The following is a 26,211-nucleotide window of genomic DNA, read 5'->3' on the forward strand; positions in this document are numbered from 1 at the left end:
TAAATATGAAGGTGATGTCTTACGCCAATCTGTCATGTCTCATCTTAACAAATGTATCTCTTCAGGCCGGTTTAGCTTTTAGCATGAACATACATCACATCAATGTCACTTGACAAAAGCATACCATTTGTATTGCAGACAGCTTGGATGCGGCCAATGTGTAATCTGTGTGTGTGTGTGTGTGTGTGTGTGTGTGTGTGTGTGGGGGGGGGGGTTTGGGAGGAGAGAGACAGAAACAGAGGGAAATAAACAGAAACAGAGAAAGAGAAAGGGAGAGAGGACTCTAAGGCAGCGAGAGTAAAGCCAAGGCCTGGAGGAGTTTTTTAGGTATTTACATATGCAGATTCTGGTCACCCCAGATCCCTACCCTCATCAAGAGAAACCAATTAAAACTCTCTTCATTTAATGTTTACCTTAATTAACCGTAACAATAAATGGCTTTCCAAAGTCCTGTTGTGGCTTTTTCAATTAAAAGCTGCCTGTGACAAAGGTTACAATACAATTCTATAAATCATACAGACAATTCTCGAGTGAGTGAAGAAGTCCATCCCTGGTCAAAGTGAATGAGTGGAATAGGCTCATATATCACCTTTTCATTTCATTTCATTTTGGTTTATGCATCAACCCATACCTCACTAAAAAAGTTCTTCTCTTTTTTTTTCATGTGCAGAAGTCTGTACAGGACTGAACACTTGCACGTCTGTGTGTTCATGTATGCGCACACATGGGCATGTGTTTACGCAGGTGTCCAGCCGTCCAACCAGCAGCACTTGTACTGGTCAGCAGATTGTTGGGTGAGACCCAGTGGACCATTAGCTGTCCGTAGCTGCCAGGGCTGAGAGCTGATAATGACAGGTGGTGTACACACCCTGGAGGTCTGACAGGCTCAGGGCACCATGCCATGAAACAACAGCCTTTACTACTGGCACCATGGCTGTGAAGGCAGCCTTTAACACTGGCACAGACACAGCAATGGCAGAAGTATCCCGGGCAGTAACACGACGGCTGCGTCGGAGGAGCAGCTATTACTACAAGCAGTTAAACTAAAATGGCAGCGACTGTTAATGGCGGGGAAACCACTATGCTGCCATTACTATCACTGATATCCTCTTGGCAAATGCATTCAAATCCCTATGCAGGCTCAGATGACAATTCTGATTATCAGAATAACAATGAACCTGTAGGTTCGCAATTTAGATTAGCTTTTTTCTCAGCAGAAGCCTGCTCCGCGACAGGTCCCATTCATCCACACAGAGGATGGTTTTGTGCAGGATAAAAAGGTCTTGATTTGCTTTTCTTTTCCTTTCTCGGTCATTGTTCAATTAGGCTTTCTAGGTGCCCATTCATAGAATCAGGCATCTTTTCTCTATGCCTGCACTGCAACACCGTAGTTAAACTAAAAATTTGGTTTTTCTTTTTCAAATACAAATTTAATTTTCTCCACCCCTCTATGGCAACCATTTCCTTGTCAATCCGGCTGTGTTGTGGCTGCATTTTCTACCACCCCTTTTAAATAATATACTCCACTGACCCCTCGCACACACAGAACACAAAACAGCAGGAGCATATGTGGGCATCTGTGTGTGTGTGTGTGTGTGTGTGTGTGTGTGTGTGTGTGTGTGTGTGTGTCCATACAGTACAGGCACCCTTGTGTCCTCCGCCCCCTCTCAGCCTCTCTCCCCCAGTGCAGAACACTCTGATTTGCACTAATCTCTCGGTACACTCTCAGGGCTATTGTTCCTTTCTGCTGTGAGCTTATTCATGTGCCACTCACCATGCTCTCCTCTTATTTTAATACTGCAACAGCGCTGGGAGCTAAAAACTGTTTTAAACCAGCTTATTCAACTGTTTATTAAAAAAAAAAAAAATTAGCTTGCCTCTCACCTCCGCTGCTGTGTAGGTGATCGGGGAGTTGTGCGGGATATGGCCGCTTATTAAAATAGCAAGAAGCGGTTGGACTCTGTGATGTTTCCATCACACAGTTTATGTATACAGACAGCCTGTAGGCAGCCGGTGGACAACGCGAGATGAAAGCCACGGTTGATGTTCTGATTTGATGACTGTTGCCATGGCAGCGAGATGAGGATTGAGGAGGAGCGTAAGCATTCAGAGAGACAGAACATAAAATAATTTTTCACTCTCTCTCTCTCTCTTTCTCTCTCTCTCTCTCTCTCTCTCACACACACACACACACACACACACACACACACACACACACACACACACACACGTGTAACTCCCCATCAACCAGCAGTATGGTCCAGTAGGTCTTATTTTGGACCAGTGAGCTGTAAAGGTCCATCATTAGGACAACAGGGTGGGGTCCAACATTCTGACAGCTTGTCATGAGCTGAAGCCTGCATGGCTAACTATGTGATGAGACTGCTATTAAAGATAGGACCAAAAACACACACACTGCTCTCTTGCTACAATGAGGCACCTGGTGGATTCATGGTAGGTCTTCAGCCTCTCCTGGATAGCTCAACAGGCGGTTCAATAAAAATGGTTTCTGGCTCCAGCGGATGTGTTTATAGCGTTTCCTCTGGCCAAGCATGGCACCAGGGTTAAGTTGATCATCTCTCACTCTGGTAAAATAGCCAGGGGAGTCTGTGTACCACTAGATCAACTCTACAACTTAAAGACCCTAAATGTTACAGCTCAGATGATCGATATGGCACTGAGCAATGTTCTTTACGAGCTAATAGACAAATCCATTCCTGCAAAACCCCTTGGGCTTTGGGAAGGCAAGAGGGAAGTTAGAGTACATGGCTGTTTTTGCCTGGTGTTGCCACTTAGACCTCTGCTTGCACGCACACACAAAAAGGAAAGGTTAGAGGAGATACAAGAATGCAGCTTGTGTGTCTGTGCATGTCCATATGTGTGGTTGTATAGGCACATCTGCAGATGTCTCCATCTCTGAGGGTATTGTAGTTTCCTGATTCCGCTGAGGAAAAGCTGCCAAAAGGAGATTTGTGTCTTCCAACATCAGAAGGAGGAAAAACACATAAAACCCATTTGATTCACGTTGTTTAAATGTTCTTATCTGACACTTTTGGATAAGGGAGCTTACATGAAACATTTGTAATTCCCTCACTATCTAATTAAAAGTCCAGATTGCCTAATATATGTCAGAATTGCATCATAAAGTAGAGAGATCCTGACATTCTGATTCCCATCGGAAATCTGATTCTGTGAAACACCTGTTGCTATTTCACCAGATTCCATCAGTTCATCTAAATGGTATTCCAAATGTAGCTCTAACACGTATCAAATGACTGCTCGCTTAAATTAAAATCACTATAAAAGCTAAACCTCGCCAGGATTTTCTGATGATGGCTCTCTAATATCCGGTGCAATGTCTTTACTTGCCAGCAAGCATATCTGTCTTCCTATCTACTCTCTGCCCTCCCTTTGTCTTTCTTTGTGCCGTATGCTTGCTCATTAAACCGTAAGGTCAGTTTTTCCTTCCACTCTCCCACCCTTTGTCTTCACGCCCTTGCTAACCTTTTGCAACACTTACTTGAACACAGCTTGGCCAAACTTGACTGCAAAACTTTGGTACATCATTATAAAAATAATGGACCATGTTTATAAAAGATACGAGGGCCCTCTATGACATTGTGCGGTCCCCAGGCCCCCGAACTACCTGGTTTATAGCCGGCATGAAACATTTATGTTTAAGGTAACATTCATGCTTGTCTTATTTCAAGGCAAGGACAACAGCTACACTGTGAAAAAAATATTCTAAATGACTTTATTTGAAGGTCTAATAGCAGCAATCTATTTTGGGGCAATATGCCTCATTTAGTGTTGGTAAGACCTGGCAGGCATCTGTACTCTTTTACATTGTAACATTCACACTCACTCAAGGCAGAGAACATGTGTTTTGCATATCCTTCATTCATTGGAAATTACTGAGGAAAGATGTGAAAAAAGCCCTCAGGCCCGTTTCTTTAGGTGAGTATTACTACATTTTGTGCAAAAGCAGTTGGAAAACATTGCACTGAAAACATTTCAAAAATTCTAACAAATGAGGATTTGTGAATGGGGATTTGATCCGCTCAAGTGCTTTGTACATTTGTCTTTATATTGTCAGAAAAAAGTAGCAAATGTATATCAGAATTTCTCAAAGGATTTGTCTTTACGTCTTCACATTACTTGTTTTGTCCAATCAACAGTCCAAATCCCAAATATTTTCAATTTACAGTAAAAACAAATCTGCAGATTTTAAGAATTGACTAGCAAATTGTTGGCAAGATTGCATCCATCCTGGACAATTCCACTGTTGAAAAATTCATATCTAACACAGGAACAAAGGAATTAATATTCGGAAGAAAATTTGTTTGAGAAATGAGTGAGCTCAAATTGAATTCAAGAGGCACAAGCTGTCAAGTGTAAATACATTCATGTCTGATGACAATTAACAAGGAAGAGACTTGCATTTCTGTTCAAATTAACTTTGTCTCCATTGGTGTTGGATCACATTGTAGGGTTTTAATATTTATTTTGCAACATCCTGCTTTGAAATATTCATCTCCTATCAGCCTGCTGAAAAGAGAATCAAGATAATACCAAATTAAAACTCAGTACTAGTGCATTGTTATTCATTCATATTTGCAATGTTTAGTGCTGATTTATGTCATTGTGTCCTGCTTTGTTTGCATGTTTGTTTGTACCTATAGTAAGATAGAGTCAGATCAACAGATGTGAGCTAACCTGTCTTGATGCAGAAGGATGTTACACCCATACAAAACCACTTTCAAAAAGCTTGATTGCTATTTCGGGAACTATAAATGTTTGAGGCAATTTGAAAACCAATTTTCTTCAAACCATTATCTGCAGTGTACTGCATATGGCGGAAATGGAACACTCAAACCTTTCTAGCGTATTAATTTAGTACTAGGATCAGACAGTTATAAGGAAGTTGTCAAGTTTTTAAAACAAAATAATGGACGTCCTGCAGCCAATCAGAATCAAGTGCTTACTCAGGCCACGGTAATTACACAGATATTTGCCTTTTAGCACAAAAAGTTATCTACCATAATGAGTGATAGAGCCTTTCATTGGACGGCTGTTTGCAGTTGCCTTCAAACCCTTTCAGCTCGGAGGACGATGTATGAAAAGTGCAGTCATGTAAAAACCAGGAGGCTGTCTGCTATGCCAATGTGTCAGTCCCAAAAGTGGAGGGAAAAAAAGATAAACTAAAAAGAGATACAAAAGCCTTGAGTAAATCTGCAACTGATTAAACTCATGAAAAAGCGGCCAATTCATTAGCATCTCATTATTAGGACAGTGTTGTAACCCAGATAATAAAGCTATGTAGTTTATAAAAAATCATTTCACACTGCAGCAATGACACCAAATATCTCTGCCCCCCACCCACCCTTTCTCTATCTCGCTCTCTCACACTCTCTCTCATCAGCCCTCCTCTTCCCTTTCTCTCAGCATTTATTTCCATTTTGCACTTCAATCATTGTCATTGCAAATAAAGAATTTGAATATAGGAATAGTTTGACATTTAGAGAATTGCAGCACACGTATTTGCTTTCTTTGTGAGAGTTAATCAATTCCACTCTCATGTATGAACGTTAAATATGTAGTGAAAGCAAGGAGAAAATTAGCCTAGCTTAGCATTAAGAATGGAAACTAGGGGAAGAAGCTAGCTGGGCTCTCTCTCTTCAAAAATATGGCTAATGTTTCCCTTCCTCCATTCATTATGCTAATATGCTAATCACCTCCGAGCTCTCCATACATTACAGACAGATATGAGAGTGGTATCGAGTTTCTCATCTAACTCTCGTCAAGTTGAATATTTAAAAAAATGTAGAACTATTCCTTCAGTATTTAGCATTGCAACAGTAGCAGCATTTGTGTGTGTATCCACTTACATACACACTAAATGGTAAATGGACTGCATTTATATAGCAGCTTTACAATTTTGCCTCTCATTCTCCCATACACACACACATTCATACACCGATGGAGGCGGAGCTGCCATGCAAGGCGCTGGCCTGCCCAACATGACCAACTTGGGGATCAGTTTCTTGCTCAAGGACACTTCGACATGCGGTGATCAAACCGCCAACCTTTTGATTAAAGACGACCCGCTGTACCTCATGAGCCACAGCTGGCCAAAGTACTGTTTGTCCCTGAGCCCCCAATCAGATCGTAATGCTAAAACATAAACTAAAAGTTGTGCTTTCAGCTTTGGGGCAACAGTTTGTAAATATGATCCATATGTCCATATTCCTGGCCATATTGTGTATGTGTATGCGTACGCCTGTCAGCCGTAAACTCTAGCTGAACTACACTTTGTCTTTCTACTGCCAATCTCCTTTGTTCTAACAGTGTACTGTTGTCAATTTTGGGTGTTGATGTTTTCCTGAGTTTGTCAGCAGGTCTGACTGGTGCTCGAGAATGCCTACAGCCTTCCTCAAGGGAGGTGTCACAGTTGGACATGCACACCATCAGCCCCCCTCCCAACACACCCATCACACACACACACACACACACACACACACACACACATGAAAGAGAGTAGAGACAGCCATCTGTGCAAACGTGGCTTCACACACAAACTGAATCTCTTAGTCCTTTCTTAATCTGTCTCTCCCTCTCGCTATTTTTCTCACACTCAAATCCACACAAACACACAAACACACCACCCACAAACACACACACTGACTAAATTGACTTGTCAGCTTCAATCAGACCAGGAACAAAAGGATTCCTGCCAGTTTGAAGCTGACATCATTAATGGGTTTGGGAGGGGGCGAGCTCTGAAGACAAAGGGAGTGCAAGGTTGCCCCGACTTAAAATGCACTTTCATTTTGGCAGGGACGTTAGCTTTTTGATTTCAGCCCCTTTCCGCCGACATCTTTTCGCGAGTGGCTCTAACTTTCATTATCACTGGGAACAGAGGGGCGTGTGAGACTTTGTTGTGCTGATGGAGAGAAATGTGACATCCATAATGCATTTCCTATTAGAGGATGCCACGCATGGGCACACCTGGCCACGTGTCGGTGGGAGATGGACAGGGGAGAGGATGAGTATAAATGGGCTGTTGGTGGTGGAGAGGGGAAAAAAGGTTGCCAAGTAAAGATACCAATGCAATAGAAAACACAGGAGAGGAGCCAAAGGAAGAACATGTTAATGAGAGTAATTGTGTCAAGGTTTGGAGAGCCATAGGACATACTGTACAGCTCCTACTGTGACATATGAAATCCACGCATAAACCAGCTTTCCTGGTGCATTGTAGCAGTAAAGCCAAATGCTTTGAACATTTAAATCCTCTCCTCTCACTTCTTTGACTTCATCCCTCCTCATTTGCTTCTGTTTTCTCTGCCGCATGCCCATCTGCCTCCCTCTTTTGCAGCATTTATTCTGACCCTGGATAAAGATGGAGTCCCTCATCTCAAATGGTAATAACTTTGGTCCATATGCACACAGCCATCACAAATTGATTACTGTGTAATGCTGCAAGCACTCCCACTCTCTCACTCTCTCCTCTTCCATCTTGTGATTTTGACTCCATGTCCAATCCGGCTGCAATTAAACAGCACCCCTGGGTGCATCCCAAACATACACAAGCACATCCTAAACTCTCTGATTTCCTCTGGCTCGCTGATCCTTCTCCTCCCCTGTCTCAGTCCTCTACCTCTCGCACCATGTTTGACTAACTCTCACTCGAAACCAGCTTCTCCTTCACCTGTTCTACCCTCAACCACTCATTCCCTTTTATTCTCATTCTAATTATACCATTACATTACCATTTCTATTCTCTCATTTGCATATTCCGCTCTCCCTGTCTCTTATTCTTCCCCTCTGTAATTCTCTTTTTTCCCCCCTCTCTGTCTTTCTCTTTCACCCTTCCTTTTCTCAGCCACTGAATACGTTCCACCTTTTTTGCAGCAAATAAACAGACAGTGCCCTTGGGGATGAGTTGGAGAGCTCTGTCTTTGTTTGTGTGTACCTCTAACTCTCCATCTGCGGGGAGCCAAGCCAAGCCCAGCAGTGCAAGAGAGATAGCTGGCACCATCCCAGGCTCTTAGTTGGCCCCATGTCTTCACCTCCGCCTCTCAACTTCTCCTTCCTTCCAGGCTAGTCTTCCCACAGAGGCGGTTGTCAGAAGCCAGTCAGGTACTTTAGATGCCCGACCCCTACTATTCATTTTCCTCCAAGCCTTAAACCAAAATCTGCCTCGGCTTCCAATGGATATTTAATCCTTTATGTTGATGTTCGTCGCTCCATCCCCAGTCAACCCCAGGTTCACCTCTAATACGAGCTCACTACAGAGACTAAATAACCAATAGCAAATTTTTTGTATTTAGCCACATCAAAGAGCTTTCAAAGAGAGAGGAGCTTAAGCATTAGCATTAGTTCAAAAACTGAGAGTATCAATCACTTAATTGCCTGAGGCTGTAATTTAAACTTTGGAGAGTTATTATGTTATATGTTGTTTTTCGTTGCGTTACATAGTGAAAAAATGTCTTCTCTTAATAATATGAGACTGTAAGGATGCAACTGAAATACAGTCACACGCAAGTAGCCTGACCTCGGCACATGCTACATGTTACTCACATTCACATAAATTAATCATCAGAAGGGGAACTGCATAATCTGCTAAGCTTAAATCCCCCCTGGGCGTTTTGCATAGTGATGGACAAAGTGGATTGAGAAGATATAAATATTTTACTCACCATTGTCAGGCTCGGACTTCCTGTCATGCTCAGTGTCAGTGAGAGACAGGGCCGAGTTGGCGCGGCTCGTGAGGCAAGAGCTCTGCTCGGACTTCAGGCCGTGCACCCACATGTGCTGCAGGCCGTGAGCAGGAGAGGGGTCCACTTCGGGCTCAGTGTCCACCTCCGAGCCCACGCCCAGGGAGTAGCGGCTGTGGGCGTGAGGGGCCGGTCCAGAGCACAGCGCTTCCTCTTCCTCCTCCTGATGCTGCTGCTGCTGCTGTTGGTGGATGTGGTACTCTGGGCTCCTCATCTGCCCAGCCTTGCAAAAGTCTAAATCTAAAAGAAGGAGGAGAGACACGCAGATTGAGATCATCATAGGACGTAGAGCTGTAAAGCCTCTAATACCGGCCATGTGTTTTTATTTGCTTCAGCAACTAAGCTGACCAGGTGTTTGTCAGAGGCAGGAATTTAGAAGCCACACACCAAACACCTCCCAAATGATGTCAAGAGACAGGCTGTTATTTGAGCAAGCATTTATTACAAGCTTCGCAGCAGAAATCCAAATCAAAATGCCACCCTCGATTTTTCTTAACCATTTGCAGTGAAGCTATATCCTGTTCGGGCTTCCTGATGTGTGTGTTATCGGGCTTGAGATGTATTGAACTGCTGCTCAAACAGAGCACTGATCTCATCTATATTCTCCTTGGTGGGGGGAAGGGATCAGATAAAGATCAAACCTTATTAATATTGACTCAGACTGAGGGAAAAATTGAGCCTCATGTGCTTTCAGGTATTAGAACGCCCTCCAATCCTGAGCATCAACCTGTTATCTGAGAACATCAGATATACTGTGTTAGTCCTCTGGTTACACTTCAATTCAATTCAATTCAATTCAATTCAATTCAATTGAGCTCCACCTTTTTTTCCCCCTGCAGAGGCAGTTGAGTATATTTTCTTCCTCACCACCTCAGCTTTCTGTTTAGAAAGTGGAAGTGATGGAACTGATGGAATAAAAAAAAAAAAACAGGGCATAAATTGAAATCTATAACAATACTACTGCAGCTTGGTACCATATGGACTCCATAAAAGTTGAGTTTTATTTTTTACCAAATTGAGTTTAACCCTGTAATTATTTCTGTAATTATTTTTCTTATTCAAATTTCACCACATTGACTTTATTTCATGTCCTTTGTTTTTATATTTATTTATATTTCCTGTAAATTAAGTTCTAGTGACGTGGTGAGGTTTCACTATTATTCCCCCACGGGTTTCTGACAGCACACACTTTTTTCTCTTTCTATGTGAAAGCGATATGTTGCGATTTATGTTGAAATGTTATATTTTTTATATTAATATGTGCAAACAATAAACAAACAAAAGAACTCAGGGAAGAAAGACTTTGTCCTCTTCTCACTCAGTGCAGTTAATACGTGTGTTAGGTCGGCTCCTTTGAACACGGAGCACAGTGTTTCAATAAGAGCCTCAGTCCTGTTGACCACTCCATTGACCAGCGATGTGTCCTGCTGTGGCTGTTTGATGGGGTCAAGACCAACTGTGGCTCACACACTGTTCTGCTGGAATTAAACCGACACAAGATTGGTCACCATTACACACTACTGTTTAGCTCAAATTGGCTGCAAGAGGGCAATTCAGGAGCAAATAGGCTATTTCCCCCTAGCAAGAAACATGGATAGACTGTAAACTGAAAAACTGTCAAACCATTTCATTTTGAAACAAATATTCAATACAAGAAAAGATTGTAGTGGGTGATTAGAGGGCAAATCATTTTTTGAATAACTTCTCATTTCCTGCCATTATAGTCAGCTGCTCGCGGCTCACTACAGAGAAAAATGTACTATGTATATATTTAACATTTCTTTCACTCAATGTTGTAAGCAAATATCAGGATAGCTGCCAAAACCGTGCGGGTCATAATTTCCCTGTTCTGCAGTCCTGGAAAAAAAACCCATCCAAGTGGGCGACTGCCTCAGGTACCTAAACTGAGTGGCCCCGAAACTGTGTGTCAAATGGTTTGTGCTAATTTAATTTTCACACAATATCAACTGACAACTGTCAGATTTGTGTTGAATATTTAACGAATGTGTTCTCAAATTTCGTTGTAGTGTTCCTACATAGAAAAATGGGACGAATGGGGCCAGGCTAATGGCGGTCCAGCAGCTCATTTTTTATTATTATTATTATTATTATTATTATTATTATCGTGCACTCTTAGCAATAAGCTTACGCTTAAGCCCTACCATGTCATTGGTCAAAGTAGTTGGGGCCATACACAGCCTGAGAGGAAGAACTTTTTCTTTTTATTCTGGGTTTAAAAAATACTTCAATTTCGTTTGCGTGTTTTACAGGTAAAATACTACCTGTAACGGTTGGAGTACTGTTATTGTGGAACGCATGATAATCTATTTCATCATAAGGTGTTTTTGCCTTGATTGATATAAATCACAATCACATAGTTGCATTTTTGTCTTACTTTATTGTGTCCCCCTGTAAATCTGAAACCAAAGCTATGCCCCTGTTTTAACCCACATGTATGTAAGAGCTCTAAATAATTTAAACATGTATATACTGTAACTCATTCCTGTTTTTGTAACGGAAATAGGAGTGTAAATGGACTGATTTGAGTTAATTAACAGGCACATGAAAAATTAACAAATTATTGTGGTTAGCTGTCTAATGTGCTGAAGACTGATTGTGCAGATGTGGATCTATCCGTATATCTATTCAATGGACAGAGAGCATGTGTAACATTTGGGTAAATTAACAGCTGGAAGGAGAGAAGGAAGGAAAGGAAGGGAGGAGAGGGCAAGATGTGACGGTTTAAAAGATGAAGGAAAATATGAAGAACATGGGCGGGGAATTAGAGGAGAAACAAATTGGCTGATCTTTGTCAGGAACACCGTAATCCATTAAAAACGTCACTGGAGGCGATGTCCCCCCTTAACAGTTGGTTACTTAGGTAGGGTATGCTATATATAACTCTGTTGCCCAAAGATGAACAGATGTGCTTTGCAGAACCGGCTGCCGTTGACATTTCAAAGGCTGCTTTGGGGCAACTTTTGCACCTTACCATATGACACTGATGGCAGGGGATGTTGTTTGTTATGGAAGCAGAAAGGCCGTAACTGTTGAAAAAGCCAAGTGCTCTTTGACACCACAATGCTGTGGAAGACTTGATGATGACTAATGGCCCTCGACAAGTCGCGGCATGGCGAACAATACGACAAAATCCATAGAAGGTGGCATTCAAACTACAAAATCCCCAGAGCGGCTTCCTTGTCAGGATTTGTAACTGTTGTGAATGGCTAATTTTTCTTGTTAGCATGGTGGGTAGGTCTTGCAGAGTAGCAGGAGGCTGGGGTAGCAAAGAGAGTATCTATTGATCACTATGAACCCGGCAAAGCGGCACAGTCCTGATGAGGTGCGGCTTCTCTCTTAACACCACACATGGCCTGCATAAAGCCCATCCATCACAGTACGCGCTGGCCCATTTCTCCTCCTGTGATTGGCAGGGAAGAATTTTTCGGTGTGTACGTGTCAGCGTGCGTCTGTATGTGTGCCTATGTCCACGTGTGTCTGTAGCTGTGAGTGTGTGTGTAATGAAGGGCGGTGTTACACCCCAGGTGAGGCCAGAGAGGTTTGGGGTTGACCTAGTTTAGCTGTGGGAGAGAAATATCACCTCCGTGGAGAAGAGGTAATTGGCTGCCTCCGACTGTCCTTCTGGCTCATTGTGGACTGTAATAGGTAATTCACCAAGGTCCTTTTAAAGACCTCAGAGTGTGCGTCTTTGTGCGTGCATGTGTGTGTGTGTGTCTACCATATGTGTGCCAGTATCCATTTGTGCAGTATTGGTGCAACTGTGGATTTATATTTTCAGGTAAACACATCCAGTCTAAGCCTGCCCTGAGCGTGGTACCTGGCTGGGGTTGGCTGTAGTTGCTCTGTCTTTCCCGGTGTGATCCGAGGGTGAGGCGTAGCTCATGCGTGTAGTCGGGCAGGGTTTCGCGGGAGGTGTAGGAGCGGTGGTGGGCGCGGCCATCCTCGCTCTCGTCAGACGAGCTGGTGTAGGACATCTCCATCTCATGGCGCCCCTTAGACAATGGCTGGTAGGGTTTACTGTCCATCTCCTCCATGGCTTGTAGGGCTCCACTTAGTCACTCAGCACAGCCACAGCACAGAGCACAGAGTCTGGAGGTGAGAAAAATGGCGGGGAATGGGGGAAAGTGAGGGAGGCAAGAAAGGACAGCAGGGAGGAAGAAGGATGGGCCAGTGGAGGAAAATGAAGGGATAGAGGAGAAAAATAGAAGTCTGTTATTGAACACAGTGGAACAATATTGCAACATCTGCTCATTCCAATTACAGCGGACATTCATAAAGAGTATTTGGCTTCTTTCATATTTCACACCAAAGGTTAGTTCCAAATCCATACGCTCAGAAGGGACAGCAATGCAGGCCATTATGTCCGGATGTGTTTGAAGAGAAATTTGCCAAAATCAAGCACAGCTCTCCGTTCTGTCAGTTTTCTCCAGCTACTGTAGGCTTTATCTCTCTTTTACAGACAGCTATTGACAAGTTGCGGATAAATCAACAAATTTGTAGCCGAGCCCCTACGTCTGTCACTCTCATTAAACACTGTGACTCACCAGATTCCAAAGTAAGGATGAAACACTATCAGACACCAGTCTTTACAGTGTCATTGCCCTTCCAAATGGAGTAATGATAAATCCGCTCCATTCAGCTCAGATTATTTTGTTCTTCTCTCAACCACATCAAAATCCATTTCTGAAGACGTCCGGCACAATATGCTTATACCGCCATATCTAATGATTGATTGAGACAACGATTAGAGCACAGAAGAAGTGATTAGAAAATACTTCATTCATATTAGTTCTCTTTTACCGTGCCCTGCCCTAGGCCTTTCCAGCCTATTTCCTGCAGATATAAAGCTTCTAAATGGAGCTTGAGAGGGTCATTGCTCATAGAGACAAAGTGCTATGGTATTGACCTCTTCAGGGAGTCCTGTAGTCCATATATCAAAGCCATTAGAGCGTGCCTGCTCAATACCTCTGAGATCTGCAGCACAGGGTGATCACCACTAGTCTGATATAAGTTTACAGCTGACCTTTCTGCAACTGCAGTAATGCTTTTATTCCACCTGAAAGACTCCTTCCCCTGTCCTCACGCTCACCCTTCTCATTCCCCACATGCATGCACACGCACGCACGCACACACACACACACACACACACACACACACACACACACACACACACTGCCCAGCCGAGCCTTGATAGCCAACAGTCAAAAAAAAAATGGGCCAAGTCGCCCGCACGTTCTTCCCACACACCCTCCCCCCTAGACACAGGGCAGATGATCTGTAAAAGCTCTACACGCTCTCTCCTTCCACCCATCTCTTGTGTTTTCTCTTTAATGATAGCACAATGCACAACAATGGCTTTAAAACATCAAACCACATTTTTGCATTACCCGAGCACTGCTGTAGTGTACTGTAAGCTCCCACATCACACACACATACGCACTCTTGTGGTTCCCTGCAATCATGATGCCTTTCATTTTGATTGGCAGGAGTTATTGCAAGGAATCAAAGCCCACTATTATCTCAGCTGCCCTGTCAGAATGGGATTGACTGGTGTCACCTTCTCTCTGGTACGGCGAAGGAGTGCGTATACATTACCCTGTGAGCTCTGAGCTCGCTGCAGGCACAGACTGCTGTCTGTCTGTTTTATGTCTGCCACACGCTTACACGCAAGAATGAAAGCATGCAATCCTGCACACGGGCACACCATCTTGTTCCTGCGTCATGTGTGCACATACACGGACCAGTCTAGTAAACATTTTGTGCATGTAGTCTTGCTTGTATATATCGATGTATACAATGTGAAAAACGGTCTGGTTTGCTTTAAAACAACCCTCTCCCTTCCCCTCTTTCACTTCTCTTTCACCACCAACCCTCTTTCTTGCACCAGTCCACCTCTGTTCTCCCTCCTCCTCCTCTCTCATCCTTGCCCAACCTTACATGCTTTCCACCCTCCATCTCATCCTCCAAGGGCCCTTGCATTTAGAGAAGTAAGCCTGCTAGCGGGGGTTATTCTCGCTAATTCTAGCCCACAGTGGGGTGCCCATTAGGGGGTTTGATTCTTGGTTTTGATGTCAAAACCTGGAGGTTGTTTCCTAGAGCCAAGCTCACTTCAAACAAGACACATGGGTTTTCTGTAGGACAAGTCAGAATGTGCCACCTGAGCACAAGACTAGCCTAGATTTACAATCGAAGAATAACCTCCTTGGGGCGTGGCGGGCTCGCTATGGGTTACTGATCATAGAAAACAGACACAAGGACGGCCCTGGAAAGGTCTAATGATGTAGGCCTAATAATTAGCATCTACTAGACTTCATTTTGAGTACAGGAATCTTCAAAACCTTCACAACTAAATTGTATCATCTCTCTCATCATTTGTTATGTACGTGTAGAGCAAGGGAGCACACGGTGCATAAAGGAATCCCCAAGTGTAGCTAACTAAGTGCTTGACTGATTGCATCACTATACTGCCAGTGATTAACTAACAACTGATCTAAATCGTCTCCACACAAGACTATAGTATGTAAAATTCATAGACTTCCATGATTGATGTATTTCACCCTACTGTAACTACGATTCAGTACTGCATGTGTAATGCAGCAGAGTACTTATTTATTGATAGACTAGTGTCTCTAAATAATTATTAATAATATAAGCTAATAAATAATTATATAAAACTAATAATAAAATAATAATAAAGCTGTTATATAGAGTTGGAATTTTGGGATGCATCTCATGTGAGTTTGTTTGTTTTGTTTGCACTACAGATGGATTAAGAGTGAGTAGTTGTATGCAGCGACTTTGTATGTATATGCTATTGTGTGATTTTATTTCTAAATTCATTCTAATCTATAATTCATCAGTGTGTAATGGACTACTCACTGCTCGGCTTAAAATTAATACAAAGTGACAACACTGAGTGAAACACATGCATCGCATTACAGTGTCACCCCCCCCCCCCCCCCCCCCTTCCAAACCTTTTCTTTCTGTCTCTTATCACACTCTCTTACACACACACACACACACACACACACACACACACACACATACAATCACACGGGACGGGAGTGATAATCCATGGCTACACAGTTGCAATAATATTTAATGGGACTCTTCACCCACTTGACCCCTACTATCCATCCATTTGCTCAAACAGTGCAGCCATAGACCAGTGGGCTGTTTTTGTGTGCAAATCTGCTTAGAGAAGTGATAGAGGCTCACATACACAGTTGCTTTTAAAAAGGATTTATGCTCCAAGTCATCTCCGGAGGGGGCGGGGTCCATCAACAATAACACAAACAGCACGGCAGAGATGGTCATGTGTGAAGGCAAGGACCATGAGGACAAGTCAAAACCGATTTACACTTTCCAATCTCAAATAAATGTGCTGAAATCATGACGAACAGGAAGAGAGAGCATGCAAAATGGAAAATGGAAAGAGGCGGAGGGAGAGGATGGGGCCAGGCAGCGGCAGAGAATTGAGTTTCACATTGGTAAATAAACAAGAACGACGGGGAGAGCCGAGTGCCATCCAACAATATGAACTCCTCTGATTATTGATACAGTATAGTTCCAGGATTACAAATACATTTCCGCCATGCAGAGAATGTCTTATTTTCATAACAGCCTGGAGACCCCCAGTGAGTATAGGGAGCTACTATCTTTGTTAGCTCTGGCCTTTACACATTTCCAAGAAGCTTGTTTGCACAGAGGCAAGCTCACTAAACAGGCCTCACAAGCTGCGGGAATGACGATGAGAAACCTCACCAAATATATTCATGCTATAACTGTCGTTGCTGCAGATGTTCCAAAGTGAAGTCATGACAACCCTGGTGTTGTTTTGCAGGTTCGCATTTTGTCAACTGTTATGATGGCTTAATCATCAGAAGGAATCGAGGCGCAGTCTGGAGCTGCAAATGCAGATCCAGGCTACAGGTCCTGCGGGAGTAAACAGAGAGCTGTAAGAGAGAGATGCCTCTCCTGGAGTGAGAATGTGTGTATAGATATATGTGTGTGTGTGTGTGTGTGTGTGTTAGTACCGCCATAGCTCTTCAGGCATATGACAGGGACACCTCAGACGAGAGGACCCACAGGACCCTGTTTTAACTATACCACCTGAAACGCAACAAAACAATACACCGCCCACTGGGAGCCCTCAGTGGACCCCGAGAGGAAGGGGGGATGAATGGAGAATGAGGATAAAGAGAGTGAGTGATGGATAGATGATGAGAGATGGAGAGATTTCACAGTGAAAATGAGGGGAATTGAAGGATGGAGAGATTGCCAAGTGAGACATGGAGTGACAGAGGGTTTTAATTAGTGGATAAGGGCTAGCTATCTGTGGGCAGCGGCAGCACTCTCATCACGTAGTTGTGCTTTCATAGCTGATCAAGCCTGAAATCTCTTGCTGCTAATGCCGAGTTTACCAGCAGTTTACCCCACACACACACACACACACACACACACATACAGAAGCCTGGACCTCTCAATATATGTACAGTTTCCCTGATAACATTTAGAGATGAAACACACAATCAACCACAGATCGACACACACTCAGTGCCCCAGCGCCCACAAACACTTATAGCATTTTACACTAACCAACAAACAACCCACCTAAACACCCACACGCCTTTGAGAGTCAACATAGTCTATACTGGCCTTTTCAGTGAAAGAAAAACCTTGCTCGCTGTTTCTCTGCACCATTGCAGTGTCTTTACCATTCAGCCTTCGGTGCACTGCCTACATGCATTATTCTTAACGGCGAAGCACCCAAGGTTAATGCCTGTATGTATAAAGCGAGTTATATAGGTGAGACAATAGCCCAGTGTGTGCGCACTGGTGTGGGAATGAAAGCACGACCAAGAAGCAGAAGAAAACGTCAGTGTGTGTCCACGCGCAGAGCAGATTGGCTCTGGTCAGGAGTAGAGATGGCCCGATACCATTTTTTGCTTCCCGATACCGATTCCGATACCTGAACTTGTGTATCGCCCGATACAGAGTACCGATCCGATACCAGTGTGTCATATATTTGATTAGGTTTTAACAACTGTATACTACTATCTCTGTATGGATGTGATATTATTTCTATCTTTGTGAAACATGAACAAACACAAACAATGAACGCCACAGAACTTTCTTTTATTCTCCAGTTTGACAGTCAGTTATAACGGAAAAAGAACATAAATAAACTACTTTAACGTAGATTTTCTTTAGGGCTTTATCACGTGGTATCGGATCGGTGTATAAACTCCAGTACTTCCCGATACCAATACCAGCGTTTTAGGCAGTATCGGAGCCGATACCGATACTGGTATCGGTATCGGAACATCTCTAGTCAGGAGCTGTCAGGACCATCTTGGACCATTTGACTATTTATAGCGGATATGAGTTAAATCCCACATTGCCATTGCATGCCTGAGTGGTGTGGAGAAATCCATAAGGTCCTACACTATTCATGCCCTCTAAATGTGGCCCAGAGCAAAGGAGTAGCTGTGTTTTAACTTTTCAAATGCCGTTTTTTACATCTTGACTACAGTTAAAAAATCTTCTTTCTTTTAGATCTTGTCTTAAGGTATAGCTTTTTTTTCCAGATTGGCATTTTCTTTTTATAATAACCACTTCTACTCCTTCTACTGATCTAAAGCCCCCTGCTGATTCACCACAAGGCCGAGGAGCAAACAAAAAAACACAAAAAGAACGAGAATATGCAACGGCACACACGCCCCGTGTGCGCATTCACAAGCATAACACCCTATTCATTTGCAGGGGCAAACAGGCAATTGACCACACATACACAGACACCAACACACAAAGCAAGAGACACCACCCAAAACCACTTAATCAATATTCCTGACAAGACAAAGCCTTATTCAACACATTTGATATTCCTCCTCTCTCGCAAGATAAATACATGTCACTGTCCTCCTAGCAGGACTAAAAGGCTGTTCACACTAACTCGCTTTGCAAATAAAGCTTTACATCAAGACTGACAACCTCTTAAGCTCTCTGCATCAGCCACTGCTTGGTAAAAAGCCTCTTTCAATAATGCATTTGACCGCTAAAACCTCCAACACCCAAAGCAAAGCAAAGTGGCAGCATTATAGATGCAGAATTAATTGATAAATCAATGGCATTGCTTCCAGAAATTGGTTTTGGTGATTAGCGATTTAGACAGTATTTCCTGCGCATCTCCTTTATTAAGTTGTTGATTACAGAGAAATGAGTGGGTAAAGAGCATTAGCCCTGCAGAGGAGTAGCTGAAAAGATCTACTAGTAGCTGTTGAGCAGCATCGCAGATTGATTTCTGAATGCTAAGTGGGCTAATCTTCCATCTACACTGTTAAAATGTGATGCTTGTCATCTGGAAAAGCCCAGGGAGTGCGTTTGAGGAGGAGGATTTTTGTGATGTTCCTTCTCCAAAAGTCCTGAGTGCTTACTGCGGCGGCTCCTCCTGCTCCTCAGATCTGTACTCAAACCTCACCTCCTCTCGGATTCTCCTGGCCTCTCGGAGGCTGAGGATACGGACGGCATTCAGCAGCCTTGCACAGGAAAATGCTTCTTAACAAAGAAAAGCTCCACCAAGACCCTGAAGTGGTGCTCTATTGCAAGCTGATGAGACAGAGATGATGAATTCATCCTCCAAGGTTGTGCCATACAGTTTGGTTCACCACATACTCAGAGAAATATAAGGAAATTCAAACATTCACCATGGATGTTAGAAATCGAAGCGATGTTTCCAGCCGTGGAGGTTTTGCCTGCTGCATGTGTGAGATGCATATCTGAGAAAATAGGACGCACAGTTTTCTAGACAACGAATAAACAAAGCTTGATCGTGTCGAATGTATTCGCAGTTAGGAAATGGCACTGAGTCACTTTAAGCACTTTTCTCTTCAACATCATATACCATGCTCTGTTTTTCATTTATCCTGCATCTTATTTTCCATGCAATGGAAGCCTTTTTTCCCTTTTTTTATTTGATAGATAAAACTGCATTGAGCATGTTCCTTAACAATTTTTCGTTTAGTTGTTTGTCAGAGAAATCGTGTCGACTGAGCACATTAAAGAGAACACAATATGAATTTTTGAAACAATTTCTCTTCCAGGCACATCGGGTCGGGATGACATGCAGCACATGCTGTAACATTTGGGATTTCAGGATTGTTACATCTGGAGATAAAATGTATTAGGTCTGCACATTTCTGCCATGATTTTCTTGGAGTAGATATTGGGTATTTCTTTGCTCCAATCACTTTTCTTTGTGCAGTTTGGCTTGGAATGTTGGCTGGCAATCAGCAGAGAATATGTGTCTCTACAGTTTGAAGTCAATTTGGGCGACGATACACATACTTGAAACAGATCCCAGAGTTCACGGTGGATCAAGACTCATTCTGAAATTAAACCTTAACAACAAAACAACTCCTCTGCAACACGCCAAAGAACATATTGAACTTGATTGTGCTCTACCGTGCTGTATTGTATTGTATAAAACATGGCTTCCAGCAGAGACGCATCAAGCACCGTTTTGGAGCTATTCATCTTTTCTATGAGTTAATAATTCATGATCATCTAGAAAGTAGAGCTATGAATATTACTGATGATACACATGAGGCTATTTACCAGTCAGCAGGAAACAGATGAACTCGTTTAGAGGAGAGATGTACAGTATACCATCACTGTGTTTTATGTTGCTTAATAAATCACTTAATGGGCATGCAAAAAAGCTGCAGATGCAACTTAGTCATATTAAGGTATTTTGTAATCATTATCTGGAGGTCAAAGTGTAAATTTCATTGTGGGCCAATCAGGTGTGTGGTCAACTTCAAGATCAATCACTTTGTTAGCTACTATGATGTGCAATAGGTTTTTCTGAATATTTGATACATTTTGATGGAATCCTTACGTAATCATTTTCCTATAGTGATTCAACTGAAGGTGAAACGCTGCCGTACATGTTTTTGGCAGTACAAAAGCTGGCGAGCGGTGAATCCACTCTGTCCACCGTGTCGACAAAAGCAGGATAAAATCAACACAAATATAATGGATTTCAACTTAATTATTTTGACACCGACACCAAGACGTGCACTTTAAAGTGAAGGACAATTTATGTGGTAATAAATTGGAGAAGAAACAAAAATTGATTTTTCTTCTTCTAAAGTTGTCCACTGACTTGATTAATAAAAATTTCACGGTGAGAAATGTGTCCCTGTAGGTGTGCATCGGCTTTCTGTGAATGTAAGTGCCAGGGGTGTGTGTGTGTGTGTGTGTCTGCTTAGATATTACTGCACAGGGGGTGGACAAAATACAATGAACACCAATACAGTAACACAATCCAACATAATTAAGTATATAATGTTTACAGAGGAGGTGGACAAAATGAAAGCTACACTTTGCAATATATGTAATTAGAGCTGCAGCATTTAGTCGAAAGTTAATTAATTGATGAAAAAAATTAAAATAATTTTTCAAGCAAAAATTGAATACTTTTGAGCTTCTCAAATGTGAATATTATCTGGACTTCTTAGTCTTCTAAGAATATAAAATATCTTTTGAGTTTTGGACTGTTGGTTGAACAAAACAAGACATTTGAAGACATCACCTTGGACCAAGGGAACTTGTGATGGGCATTTTAGACCAAACAATTAATCAAAATATTTAGAAAAAAGTCAATAATGAAAATAATTGTTGGTTGCAGCCCTCTATATTATCCAATTTAATAATGCAAATTTAATCCTCAAAAATGACCTATAAGCTCTCCTGTCTCAGCCCAGCTTGGTGTGTTCCATCAGCACTCCTCTTCAGACACACACACACACACACACACACACACACACACACACACACACAAACACACACACACACACACACACACACACACACACACACACACACACACACACACACACACACACACCACCTGACACTGTTCACAATGATGCGGGCACCGTGCTTAATTCTACCTAGGGCTGCACGTTATTGATAGTGATGATAAAAATGAGGCAGTCTGTCTTTGCTCTTTGTGATTAATAGAGAGCATCTTTTTCATGGAGGTTAGACAATAACACACACACACACACACACACACACACACACACACACACACACCTCTCTTGACAAATTAATTTCATATTTTAAAGAGAAGAGTGGGCTTGACCAGTAAGCCTCTCAAGGCTCTGAAGATGTGATTGCATTTTCACAATACAAATCTCACATAACACCCCTCTCTTTATCTGAGTGTATATAGTTCCTGACTCTCGCCCCTAGCCCAATGGAAGAAGACAAGAGTATGGAGGGCTGGAGTTGCCAGTTGAGACGGAGACAAATACTTTAAAGAAGAACGCCTCGGGCATAAACTGTGTGTGTGTGTGTGTGTGTGTGTGTGTGTGTGTGTGTGTGTGTGTGTGTGTGTGTGTGTGTGTGTGTGTGTGTGTGTGTGTGTGTGTGTGTGTGCAGCATTGATGACTGATGGTGATTTTGGTTTTGATACTATTTCTGTCCTTTTCTCTGTTGCTGTTGGTCCCACTTTTGGTTTCAATACTAAAATAAACAATATTGTATTTGGATACTTTATCATATGGAGGAAAAACAAAAAAACACAGGAGACAAAAAGCTTGCTGATGGAGAAATATTATTATCATAGTGGAAAAAGGTGCCAAAAATAGGAGAAAGCAAACAGGCGACATTGTGGTTTCACAGATTTATATCTTAAAACATATTACGTTGTTAAGAAATTCTATTTATTACGAAACCCTATATGTGAACAAAATAAAAGGCTACTTTGTCTTTGAAAAATAATTCACGGTGAATCACTTTGTCAGAATAATGACCGTACGCTGCACCAATGCTTTTCATATTCATTGCATATTATCAGTAAAATTGTTGTCAAGTATGCTTTGATGTGCTAAGTGCATTAATTGTAAACACAACTGTAACCACTGGGCCTATACTACCATCTGAGCTTTTTATAGGGTCATTTGGTGATATTATATTGCTTTTGTGTTTCACTTTTTTATTTTTTATCGCAGCCGAATGAATAGAGCAAACCCTAATTAGCACTGCAGGATTTGTTAAACAATTCCTCTTGAGGATGGAGCAGTATTGCAGCAAGAAGGTAAATATTTGAAGTTGTTCAATGGTTGCATCTCTAAGTGTCTGTGTGTGTGTGCGTGTGTGTGTGTGTGAAAGTCTAGTGGTCCAGCAGCCTGATTAGCTGACTGGCAAGCATTCTTTTACTTTGAAATTACCAGCAAGGTGGCGAACACTGTGACACATTTTATGCTTTTCCAGCAATTACATATTATTACACATACCATATGATGGACATGCAGAGAGAGAGAGAATGAGAGAGTGTTTGGGAGGGGGGGAATAACAACTCCCAGTGGGACTCACTGCAAGCTTCAACTCTGACTACATTAAGTGTTGTACTCAATATTATAAACAACCTCTGATGCATTTACATTGTCCTCTCATTAATTCATGACCCCAATTTTATTAAGGAAATATAGTTCTGCTAACTTGTGGGGCAGAAGGGAAGTGTGTGAGTGATTCCATGGGAGAAAGGAGCAATACAGTGCCAGGGGCTACTGCATTCCTGGAATGAAAATTCATAAATAATGCAGGGCTGGATAACAAAAAGAACTCCCCCGCTGTCCCACACAGCACTGTGCTAACCAAAGGCCATGCAATATCACTCAAATCTCAGAAAAAACACAAATTATTGGACACAAGTGAAGATTTTATTTTGCTAGCGGTTTCTTGACTCAGAACAATTGTATGTGCTGACAGTAAAATGCTAGTATCCTAACAATCGCCACTACCGGCATTGTCAGGAAGTTGCACTGAAATTATAACAGGGCTCCATGCCAAGGAGCTGAGCAGCTTCTTTGGATTTCCAAAAAACGCCATATGCACCACACGCTTAACAACAACAAGCCTGAAAATTAAAAAGTGAGTGTGCAACAGTAATAACAATGATTACTATAGCGGCGACCGCTGACCACTAACTATTGCTGAGGGCAAACCAGTGTTTTAGCACAAGTTGAAATGTAAAAGCCCTGAATGTCTGATTAGTTGGTTGACTGACAGAAATGCCAATGCCTTTTCAGTGACATGTGGAGTGAAATTTCAATTCAAAGACGTGTTCTCTAATTGTGAAAGGCGTTGCCATAATGGATGTGCCATTTAAAATATGCTCTTAATCACTGTTCATCACCACCTCCAAAGCAGCAGGCCTGCAGGGCCTAAAACCCACACAAGCACACACACACACACACACACACACACACACACACACACACACACACACTTCACCAGACAATAGCATAAGCAGCCCCCAGCTATGACACACAGCTCATCAACACTATACAGTGGGAGAAACGAATGTAGAATTACAATCATCAACCAAACCTCTCCAGGCCCCACACATCTACATCATCTTCTTCACTGTGCATGTGACTGAAAATGTGTGTGTGTGTGTGTGTGTGTGTGTGTATGTTATTGTCTAACCTCCATGAAAAAGATGCTCTCTATTAATCACAAAGAGCAAAGACAGACTGCCTCATTTTTATCATCACTATCAATAACGTGCAAGCCAAGGAAGAATTAAGCACGGTGCCCGCAGCATTGTGAACAGTGTCAGGTGGGGCAGTGACACGCAATGCAACACTGACAGAACATACTGCATCCAGGTCAAAAGGCTTGTAACTAAAGCAGTTTTTTGTTGGATCTTATAGGTACGCCTGATGGGTAAAACGATCCAAATATCAATACTGAAAGATGTGCGCGTGCAGTGGCTGGAGGAGTAGTGCATTAGATCCATGTATTAGACTTATTGACAAATTGTAGTTTCTGATTACAATGCATTTGCATTTTCAAATGCAAGATATAAATCTCCTTCTCCATTGTCTATAGTAATGCGAGATTACCAAAGCATTGCAAGGAAAAGCGTGGAACGCTTTCTGAGAGTTTATAGTTAATTGAAGAACATATTTAGACAATTATTCAGGAATTTATTTATTTGCTTTGCTTATATAATTATTTATTTATTGGAAATATGCCTCGAGTGGTTTACTCCGAGCAATTATTTATAATCTACTGTGAAGGAGAGGAGTGAGGAGGTCTAATTTAAATCTATCGGAGCATATCCATCCTGGTGCAATTTTCCCTGCCTTCACAATAATTATGATTTATCAAAATGCATTTGCTGCCTGTTAACTATTCACCCTTGCACATATTAAACACAGCCAATGTGAATTCAATAAATAATATGCAGTTCAATTATTTAGTCATGGAATATCTTCATCAGTTGCAGCATCATCCAGAAAGGTAGGAGTTCATGTATGAGGCGTGAGAATAGACATGCATGTGCAGAATGTGCACAGTGTTGATATGTGTCCCTACGGACCTGTAGTAGAGGTGATGTCTATCCCGGCCCGGTAGCTGCGTTGATGTGGGAAGACAGAAGGCACGCGTCAGAGAGATCTATACCCCCTGGATCTCCGGTGGCCCTGTTGGCATCATTAGACTACCTCAGTGGTGATGGAGATGGAGTGGACGAGCCAGAACTGTAGCAAAACAACTCAAGGCTGTAAACGATGCTGACGAATACGACAGTTGTAGCGTACATGAAGCAGCCAGTCTGCTGTTCCGTACCTGGACTGTCATCATTTAGACTGGTTGTCAAACAGACAGTCTGCATCCCTACACTTCATAGGAGACGCACTGATGTTCATAAAAACCGCACCATACACACACACACGCGCGCGCGGGCACGCACTCTCTCTCTCTCTCTACCTCTCTGTCTGCCTCTCTCTTTTACACACACACATTCACATACACACACACACACACAGACACACACACACATGGGCCATAGCACCGCACATCTGAACAGCTGATAATAACCATTTCCTGTGAACTCACGTTGTCTCAGCACCCAAGCCTCGTTTAGCCAAGCAACACTGTAACCGATACCCCCCACCCCCCAAAGAGCCCACTAAAAGGCCAGAACTGAACGTGCATGGCGCTTACCTTTCCGACGTAAAGCCATTCCTTTAGTCCGATTCCACGATATAAGAACCCTGCAAACACTGAAGACTGCGCAATCCCCCCCCCCCCCGCTGTAGAAATGTGACTTGAGACGCTGTGGTCCTGCTAAAAAAAAAAAGAACTAAGAAATGTGGCTGAGAAAGCTCTCTCGTGTGTGCAGCTGCTCTGGTTTCGAGGCGGCGGTGCTGATGCTGATGATGCTCGCTCTCAAATGCCGAAAGAGGACGACGAAACGACGTGTGCGGACAGGAAGGGATCTCCTCGCGGGGGCTGTGCGCGTGCCAGCTCCGCTGTGCTGTGTGACAGGGAGCCCGGCGCGGTGCGTTTAGCCGCAGTTGAACCCTGCTGAAGCTGACGGGTGATGCTGTTG

At 42.7% G+C, this 26,211-nt stretch overlaps 1 protein-coding gene across 1 annotated transcript in view; it reads right to left on the bottom strand.

Moving 5' to 3' along the window:
* Nucleotides 1–25,902, bottom strand: part of tenm1 (teneurin transmembrane protein 1) — a 182,912-nt gene extending 157,010 nt beyond the window's left edge. The window contains exons 1-3 of the mRNA XM_028589371.1: nucleotides 25,824–25,902; nucleotides 12,616–12,887; nucleotides 8,700–9,017 (exon numbers count right to left, since the gene is read on the bottom strand). Of these exons, the coding sequence (XP_028445172.1) occupies nucleotides 8,700–9,017; nucleotides 12,616–12,832 (535 nt within the window). The 5' untranslated portion in view covers nucleotides 12,833–12,887; nucleotides 25,824–25,902. The remainder of the gene's footprint in view (nucleotides 1–8,699; nucleotides 9,018–12,615; nucleotides 12,888–25,823) is intronic.
* Between the last annotated feature and the right edge of the window lie 309 nt (nucleotides 25,903–26,211).

Source organism: Perca flavescens, chromosome 10 (genome assembly GCF_004354835.1).
Source record: "Perca flavescens isolate YP-PL-M2 chromosome 10, PFLA_1.0, whole genome shotgun sequence".
Lineage (NCBI taxonomy): Eukaryota > Metazoa > Chordata > Actinopteri > Perciformes > Percidae > Perca > Perca flavescens.